At 31.6% G+C, this 10,402-nt stretch overlaps 1 protein-coding gene across 1 annotated transcript; it reads left to right on the forward strand.

The window, feature by feature from the left end:
• The first annotated feature begins 1,310 nt into the window (after positions 1-1,310).
• On the forward strand, positions 1,311-6,722 carry LOC123654789 (elongation of very long chain fatty acids protein 7-like). The gene is made up of 5 exons (XM_045590674.1): positions 1,311-1,374; positions 2,725-2,915; positions 3,393-3,467; positions 3,937-4,233; positions 6,196-6,722. The coding sequence occupies exons 1-5, from the start codon at positions 1,311-1,313 to the stop codon at positions 6,424-6,426; spliced, it is 858 nt and encodes a 285-aa protein (XP_045446630.1). The 3' UTR covers positions 6,427-6,722.
• The last annotated feature ends 3,680 nt before the right edge of the window (positions 6,723-10,402 follow it).

Raw genomic sequence — 10,402 nt, forward strand, 5'->3', positions numbered from 1 at the left:
AGTATATATTTCATCAAACAGACCCGCTCTTTTTGCTGCTCTTTCGAGCTGGTAGATGCTTCTGGCGTTAAACTTATTAACTACCGAGACATCTCTGAATATATGCCTTTTATCCGCTATGATCCATCTGGTTCTTCGTCAAAGTAATAGGATTCTGCCATGTCCACCGGATTTGGAGCTTCTTCTCGAAAAATAAATTCATCAAGATGAATTCCTCTGCTTTGAGAAAGTTGACAAGCATCAGCCCCCTGCAATTCCTGCGCCTCAATCTGTATGGTCCAATTTTCAATTCGTCGCGGTCTTGTACTCCTACTTTCTCAAAAAGCCCATCACCTTTACGGAAGTAGAATAATAGTCCAGAACCCAAGATCACCGTGTCCTCGCCTTCTTTTTGGACTTCAGATAATCTCAGTATGTTTCACTAAATGTGACTTATTTCTACTTCAAGTTCGGTGAAGTGATGGTTCAGCAGTAGAATGTGTCTATTAAACATTGCTAGGTGTAGTGTTGGATGGCAGCTTCCCGTTACAAATATTCCTAGCACCCTCTGTCTTATGTCCCGCCGCTACCGAGACTGATGCCGTAGCAGGAAATAGTGGGGCTGACAGGAAATGAGACCTGAAATTTTGGCACGTAGACATATATTTTGTCTATAGTCCCCACGCTGGGCAGCCAGATTGGTAACCGTAGGGCTGGCTTTATCGTATTGACTGTGTTTTTAAAATGCTGGCTTTTTGCTGGGATAACCATCCTAAAGCTGGCTGTAGGTGTAGGATGATTATCCCACCATCGGTCGACTTCAGTAGTTTCAAGGTGGTAGTGGAACTTTGTTGTTCGTTAGTAGCCTCTTACGACACCTATGAGAATCGAGAGGGTGTCTAAATTCTGGACTGCCGTAACCATACAGTTAAGTGAAAGTTAGTTTGCGACAAAATAGTTTTTGTCGTAAAGCAATGTTTTTCTTTTTAATTTTTTGAAGATTTTGTCGTAAGATCGCTCATATTGTAGCATATATTTGCTCTTTGAACGCTATAGCACTTTTATAGTACTATTTATTAAATTAATTTGTTTAAAATAATGAACCTTAATAAAATAATTAAATTACATTTCTTCTGTTGAATCCTGCCTGAAACTTGTTAATATTTATGTATAAAAACCGAAACAAAACCATTGTTAAAATATAACGCATTATTATAATACCTTATTATTTGATTATAACGCAGCAAACAAACGATCGTCAGGCAATGTTTTTGTAAAAAGTAATTAATGTTTTAAAAATAATATAAAATATAAATCTTAGTAAAATAAATATGGAAAATAATTTAATATTGGAAAATGGCTCAACTAGTGGAAAGTGGAATTTTAATGGTGCTTGTAAGTCTTTTGAATACTTTCAACTTTTGGTTTTCATCAAGTATTGTTATATCGATCATATGAACATTCTGGTGCAGTTGTATCGAATGTTGATAAGCTGGGACGATTGCGGGTATAATTTCTGGTCTGCGCAGGTATTTGTATTTGTATAAATATTATTTTTATTGGACTTCTTAGCTTGAATTTTTACATTTCGATTCGTCGTCGGTTCTGATTTCTACATTTACATAATTATGTTAACGATCGTTACTCTTGATAGTTAAATTATAACCAAAGTAGACGAAAGATATCTAGTGAAGGATTATATAGTCTATTTGAAGCAGGGCAGAGCACCAGCTAGCTTTCTCAATGTGGAGTACTCCAACAGGGAAAACGCTTCAATCTTACAGAAGATCATAGCCAAATAACTTTGCTCTCAAATAGTGTTGTGTTCTTAAAGTAATTAGGTTAGAGTAATGGCTCACGAAGTGGTGCTAGTAATAATTACTATGGTTAGTAAGGTATCAAGAGCTCTTCAAGGTCCACTACATTGATAGCGAAGGTGGGATGTTTATGCCTTGTATTGCAGGATTTCATTGCCTGTGTTTGTAATCGTTTATTATAAATGCAAAATGTACGTTTGTTTTTCACATCAGTGGTATAATAAAATTTGCTTTGTGATTACGGCAGTAAAGAATATAGCTAACTCCTCTCTTGCCGTGGGTGTTCTAAGAGGCGACTAAGGGATAACACAACTCCACTACCACCTTGGAACTTAAAAAGCCGACCGATGACAGGTTAAGCATCCAACTGCTGGCTTTGAAATAGAGTCAGTCAGTCAGTCAGCTCAGCCTATTGCAGTCCACTGCTGGACATAAGCCTCCCCAAGTTCAAGCCAGACGTCCCGGTTTTCTGCAATCCTCATCCAGCCTACACCGGTAATATTACGTAGGTCGTCGGTCCAACGGGCCGGGGGACAGCAGGACGCATTGCTCGAAGACTTTTGTCTTCAAGCATTGAAGAAATACACAGGCCGAAGACTTGCTGCAGCGTCTTCGGTACGACAAAGTCAGCCCTGCGGTCGCCAAACCGCCTGCCCATCGTGGTGAATATGGGCAAATGACATGAGCTCACGCCATTTTTAGGCGCGAACTTGTGAATGCTCATATCCAGTAGTAGACTGCGATAGGCTGAAGTAAGTGAGTGGTATAACAAAAAGAGACTGGTTAAATTTTGAAACAATCCCTGTATGCTATACTAAATATTTTGAAAATCAAACAAAAACGGCGACATAAGATGAAGGAAATTATGAGGAAGACGTCGATCAAGATGATGTGTATATGTACATATTTACACACACATTTGTTTCAGTGGAATATGTCGATCAGTGGATACTTATGAAAACGCCGTATCCATTAATTATAATTACTATATCATATTTATTATTCGTGGTCAGTGTTGGTCCAAGACTCATGAAAAATCGTCCACCGATATCTATGAATAATTTTCTTATATTATACAATATATTTCAAGTGGCGTTTTCTCTCTACTTATGTTACATTGTAAGTATATTTATACTCGTAACGTATAAATTCAACTTTATATTTCATGAATTATTTAGTAAATTTTTTATTTCATCATCGTCATCACATTAATCTAAAGATTACAGTTAACGATATTTTTATGATATAAATAAATTATAAGTAATTTAATTAATATCATTAAATCATTTTTAATGACTCAGTTAAATATATATATATATATATTTTTTATTTTTGTATTAATTCATTTTTCTTTTTATTTCATTTATATCTAAAACAGGATATATACCAAGTTCATTGTTGATCTTTTTCAAATATCAGACTTAATAAAGATTCTTAGTATTTGTGCTTGTTAGAGTTTACTAAATTATTAGTATTAGTTAATTATATTACTGGCTAACAACATAATATTTTATAAATCAAACTCATTTTACTATACGCTTATAAATGAAGATGTACTTACCTCTGTGTGCAAAATAATAATATGAATAATTTCAGGGTACAAGCCTTCTTTGGCGAAATGGTTTAATAGGAAAGTCATGCTTACTAGAAATACCTGAAAGTCGATATACTGTAAGTAGACATTACATATTATATAGAGTGACGCAATAGAACGTGCATGTTTAAAAAAATAGATTAAAAAAAATATAAATATTGTAGTTAAAATTACTAAGAAGATGATTACCTATATATAATATACATATATAATATATAAAAACATAAATCATACAGACGCAAAAAGGTATATAAGTTTTAATAAAAAAATACCAATATGTAAAAACATAAACAGTGACAATTATGTTTATTCATACATATATGTTAAAAATACAACTTTACTTTAAGCTATGCAAAGAAAACACACACGCACATATATATATATATATATAAATATTCAAATGGAACCTTGGAATAATTTTAACAAATTAAAAAAAAATATGAAAAATTTAAGTAAAACAACGATTAAAGCTACAACTTTAAATTCGAAACAAAATATTTAATATATTACTTTTTACCAAAAATGTAAAAATACATTGTTTTTTAGATTACCACAAGTATATACACTTATTTCATAGCAAAAGTCACCGAACTCTTAGATACAATACTATTTGTTCTCCGAAAGAAGGATAACCAAGTTACATTCCTTCATGTCTACCATCACCTGACAGTGATGTGGTGTACTTGGTTCAATCTGAAGTATGAACCTTCGTACAACACCATATTCCTCGGCACTTTAAATTCCTACGTTCACGTCATCATGTACACGTACTATGGAATGTCTGCTGTTCCTGAATTGGCAAAGAATTTATGGTGGAAAAAGTATATAACGTCTTTACAATTGGTAAGTAACTCCATCAAAAAAAGTTAATCTATACATTTCAGCCTGTAATAACCCACTACTGGGCATAGGCCTCTTTCCCCATGTAGGAGAAGGATCAGAGCTTAATCCACCACGCTGCTCCAATGCGGGTTGGCGGATATATTCCCTACTATGAGTAACGATCGCTATCAGGTGTACATGATAACAACCGGGACCGACGGCTTAACGTGCTCTCCGAGGCACGGTGGAGAGACCCACAAGGACTGCACAAACACCCACGACGCCGCGTTGGCGCAGCGATTACAGCCATGGATTGTACCTGTTGCGCTGGCGGTTGCGGGTTCGATCCCCGCACATGACAAACATTTGTATTGGCTATACAGGTGTTTGCCGTGGTCTGGGTGTTTGTGCAGTCCTTAATCTATCCAAATAAATACAATTGGAGTATATGTTTGTAATATTAAAATAACCGCTTTTTACTAAATGCATATGGCTGTTATACACGGTACATATACCAAAATAACATTTTTTTTACAATGTTTGTCTGTCTGTCCGTCTATTTGTTTCGGCTGATCTTTGAAACGGCTGGATCGATTTTGACGGGACTTTTACTGGCAGATAGCTAATGTAATAAGGGGTAGCTTAGGCTGCTTTAATTTTAGAAATTTATTTACTTAGAAACTCTGCGAGCTGAACAACATTTTTTTTAAATCCACGCGGACGAAGTCACTGTCACAACTAGTTTATAATAAGTCCCATACAGGGTTGTGAAATCATTGAACTGTCGAGCTCAGTAATGAATTAATTTTAAAAGACTTACTTTGTGCGACGCACATCCCTCATAACTCTGAGATAAGTGTGGTAATATCTTAAACTTGACTTTGACGTTTTCGCGCGCTATTTGACAGTTGCTATTTTTAATCTATGGCTCCTTATAGACTGTGATGATGCATTTTCATTACTTTTTGTATTTTTTTTTAAATATTGAATATTAGTTGTTGAATAATAGTAGTTGAGGTCAACGATTGTTAAAAGTATATTAAATAGCAACTAAAACCAGAGGCTTAACGTGCTCCACCAGGCATAGTGGAAAGATCTACAGAACGAAACACCTAGATTAATCATAATTATAATAATATTTATATTTGTTGATCTGTAATCGTAATCGCGATCTTAGAGATTAAACGTTAGCACTACACATACGTGTCTACTGGAATAGTATTTTTTATAGCAATTTATGTATTCAATTATATTTTAATTACAAGTTCAAAGATCATTTCACACAGGGATTGTATAGTTCAGACGCATGGAATACATTTTGTTTTTTTTTTTTGCAAATCATCAGCATTAATTACTTTAATTACAATTGGCTAATATTGTGAATACTAAATTTAATTTTCATTTATATTATTTTGTTTCATTAATCGTTTAAATTTATTATATTTATATATAAAAATATTTTTTATATAAATTTTTTATATATATATTAAAATAATTAATAACAATACTTATAAATAATGCTTAAGTTATTACTAGCTCTATCCCGCGATTTCACAAGTGATGGCTTGACAGTACTGGCGTGACTGTAAATAAATTCTAACATCCGAACTAGACACGATCTTCGCCCATCTCTTTAATGGATAATAATTATTTCATATCTTATGAAATATATTTATGATAACTTCCGATAACTTCAACAATCCATCAACAATATATCATCGTATTCACATGAAACAGCGCTTTACAATTACCTTAACTTTAAAAAAGATCAAGTCGTTTTTGCGTGTTGACTAAGATAGTCAGAGTTCCTGGGGAAGGCCGAGAGTAGTGTCGTCAACGTGTAATGCATAAGACGTCCATAAGCTACAATTGTTTGCCGTTGTTTTGGTATAAAAAATATATATTAAATAATACTTTATAATTTGATGAGTCGATAGAGTAAATTTTTCGCAGTATATATTATATGTAATATAATCTTTTTAGGTACAGTTCGTGTTGATTTTGCTCCATGCAGTAGCCAGCGCCATCTATCCTGGATGTCCTCCAACATACACTCTAATATTAATGATAAACGTAAATGCATCACTATTTATCTATCTATTTGGTAAATTTTACATAAACACATATACCAATACAAAAGTGTTAAAAAATCAGAAAAGAGAAACAGAAAATGATCAAGATCTTTTAGACGCTTATCTCGATAAAATCAAATAATATAGTTGTTATACGTATTTCTTTGTGTTTGTTTCATTTATACGTGCAATAATTATAAAAAAAAATATGCAACTTTTATAACCGGCTAAAAAAAAAGTATTATTTATTTATCGTAGGTGCGGGCGACCTTGTGTGTATGCTAATTCTATTTCATATAATTACTTTTGTTTTGCTTTAGATATTTACAATTATAATGATGAGAGGTTGATAGTTATTATTAGAATGGTAATTGTGTGTATTTTTCTTTCGAAAATTGTTTGTTGATAATATTCAGTAAACGTTGAAAAATTATTATATTTTTCGTATTGTTTATTTTTGTGTTACTCACACATGAGGGAATTTTAAACATTTTTTGTAATATCATATCAAAAATACGTTCCAACGGGGATCGAACCTGCATCTCCGACTCACCGTGTCGGTGCTTTACCCAATTAAGCTATAGTCGTAAGGTCGGAATTTTTAATATGATGATTTTATATTCGGTTCTAAGCGCTGGAACGGATTTTTGATATGATATTAAAAACTTTTTTTCATATTTTTAATACCAAAAATGTACACAATAATTTCACACAACGACCTCAAAATGTTTCAAACGCTTGTTATATGTAATTGGTCGGAAAAAAGGCTTTTCGGATTTTCTAGTAAAAAGTTGCAAATAAAATCTTTTTGGTTGTATTGTTTGTAGCAGGTTTTGATACCATTATAATTGCCATAAATACCATAACAAGTGACATTTTAAAAATGTAATGAAAAAGTAAAACACAGTTTTCCACCATTTTTAATTTGTTTTTCTTTTCTCGGTGGATAGAAAAACAGATGAGTAAAATGAGTGAAGCCTAAGAAAAAAATGGGTACATTTTAAAGTTTTACATTGAAAATGGTTATAATAAACTCAAACCATAAAATAAGACTTATGCTGAAGCTACCCGTACATAAGTCCAAGTACTTTAGTCAGTCTTTTACTGTTCAGGCTATTAAATTATGGAATAGTCTTCTGGCCCTTACCCATAAGGGGGCCAAATCACTGTTGACTTTAAAAAAAACGTTAAGGATTATTATCTTAAGATGGAGATGATTTAGTGTAATACGGTGCAATTTCTTTTTTTCTTCTCATTTTGTTTATAATATAATGTATATTTGTGTTTATATCATTTCACTTAATTGTTATCTTCAAATTACGTTCATATGTTGGCCTCCAATAGTAGTATTGATATATTCGCTATGAATTCGTCTGAATTTGTTAAATCTTGCTTTAAATATTTAGAATTATGTTAATGTGTATACTCGTATTATAAGATAAATTGTTATTTCTTTAATGTATTTGTTGTAGTGTTATTAATTTATGCTTGTTTATTGTACGCCTTGGTTGTAAACTGTAAGTGCAATAAATGTAAGCTGTAATAAATAAATAAATAAATAAATAATTGCTTACTCGTTTATAATAGAATATATATTATATTTTTATTCTTATTTATATTTATTTATGTATTTTTTATGATAGCGCTAATAATAATAATAAACTCTTTATTTTATTATAAGTATTTGAATGTAGACATTTGTATGTAAGTTTATTATACATCTACACCACCTACCCTATTTAGATAATAAGTTTCCTTTCTACGTATGGGTTGTCTGGAAGAAATGGCTAATTAGCCATAAGTCCGCCCATTGTACTTCACTGTCTGTAACTATCTTTAAGCTTTGTTTGTAATATATTTCTGGCGTACATAAAGTATAAAATAAATAAAATAAAATAAATAAAATTATGACGTTTATGGACCTAATGCAGTGTAAGTAACAATAGCACAACATTGGCTTAAGCGTTTTTGAATTAGAAAATTTTGATGTCAAAGATACATTTCGCACTGAGTGTCCAGTCCGAGTTACATTTTTGAAGAAGTGGAACTAGATCGACATGTGAAAAGGTAGCTGAAGATCACAGCCAAAGACAGAAAGGAGTAGTAAGACAGTTAAGACATATCTGACAATCATCTTCCTGCCCTTGTCCCACTTATTCGGCACAACATGTTTTCCTCTTCCATTCCTCTATATTATTCGTCACTTCAGTTCTTACTCTAATTTCCAAACTCATGTTGTAATGGTAATGATTTGACATTGTATATTTTACGACCGGCCGCCTGCCTGACATCAACTGAAAATTATCGAATTTACGAAATTATTATAGTTTTTATTAATATAGATTATGTAATTTGAATTTATGTGAACTATGTATTGTGAATTTTTAGTAATAACTTAGTTTTGTTTTGATAAATGAAATAATGGAATTGAATGTGATGTCAATTTTTATATTTTTATCTGCGTATGACATGTATTTAATACGACAACGACACTAACGCATTAGGATAATATCCTATAATGTTAGATGTATGATGGGATAAATAAATAAATAAATAAATTAAAATAAATAAATAAATAAACCTTCCTTGGGAATTTTTCGGAAGACATATCTGACAAATGCTGGCTATACATAAAAGCTCAATATGACGAAAACCAAATGAACTCACTGAAAGAACCCTAATGGACCATGTCACTTATGAAAAGAATGTACGAAAGAGATCGTAATCAAAGGTCAGAAAAACCACACAGACTATCGCGAAACCCGGGTTGAAAAGCAATAAGGCATCATTCATTATGAGCTTCTACCGCCGGGCAAAAACATTGATTTAGATTTCTTCTATCAACTGCTGATGAAACTTAAGCAAATAATTGAGAATAAACGGACAGATTGATCGACAGAAAAGGTCCTTCATCACAATAACGCCCGATTACATACGTCTTTAGCTACTCAAAAATATGATTTATTGATAATTGAGAGATTTTGACTGGGAAGTCTTAACGCATTCACCATATAGCCTCAATCTGGCACCCACAGATTTCCATCTATTTCGTTCTCTTCAGAATTCCTTAGGTAGGGTAAGATCTTCATCAAGAGAATATCCAGAAAGAATTGGGAAAATTAATTATCGTGGATTTTTTATAAAAATTTCCAAAACTTATACAGCAACAGAACCCTGTCACTACCTGCGGAGTGGCAACAAGCTGTAGAACAAAAAGATATATATTTTAATTACTGTGAATTTTTTTTTGTGAAATCTTACCTTGAATTTCCATATAAAAATATTTTCGTACGTGTAAAGTTTTAATAGTTAATTATTAAATTAATATAAAGACATTTATTTTTTACTTTTTATTTTTTAATCCTTATAATACTATCTTAATTTATTTAATGTTTGTTAAAGATAACTTGTGAGGCTACTTTCCACAAAGAATAAGTATTTTGATTTATTTATGTTTTATAAAAAAATCTTAAAGTTTATCAATATACTTAGAAATAATCTAATACTATTAAACGAGTAATAACGGAGTAGAAACGGCTCCAACGATTTTCATGAAATTTAGTATGCAGAGGATTTCGGAGGAGATAAATAAATCTAGCTAGGATTCATTTCTCGAAAATGTCGTTTTATCCCAGTTTTTAGACTACAAATAAATGGCTACAATATCGTTAGAATACGAAGATAAATTTCGCAATAGTTAATAAAGTTGTAATAGTTTAAGTGGAATTTTGGTCGGACGCGATCGATCGAAAAAACCACATTTCAAATCCTAAAATTTCCAAATCGAATATTATTTTTTCTTTTTTTTTTTCTTCTAATTGCACTTGTTATTTTTTATTTAAATAGCCAGTTCTTATTTTTTATTATTATGTCTGTAAAATTGAAAAATATTATTCATATTTTACCATTATTATTTTTTAATTATTTTTTGATTTTTGATTTTTATATTTATTTATATTTTATATTATTGTTGGTAAAAAAATATTATTCATATTTTATAAATATGTAATTCATATTTAAATATGATTTCCAAAAAACACGATTGACTTAAAATACCGAGCTGAGCTCGGTCACCCAGGTACTATTATAGTTGAAATAAATTTACTATAATAATTGAA

This window comes from Melitaea cinxia, chromosome 6, assembly GCF_905220565.1.
Source record: "Melitaea cinxia chromosome 6, ilMelCinx1.1, whole genome shotgun sequence".
In the NCBI taxonomy this organism is placed as follows: domain Eukaryota; kingdom Metazoa; phylum Arthropoda; class Insecta; order Lepidoptera; family Nymphalidae; genus Melitaea; species Melitaea cinxia.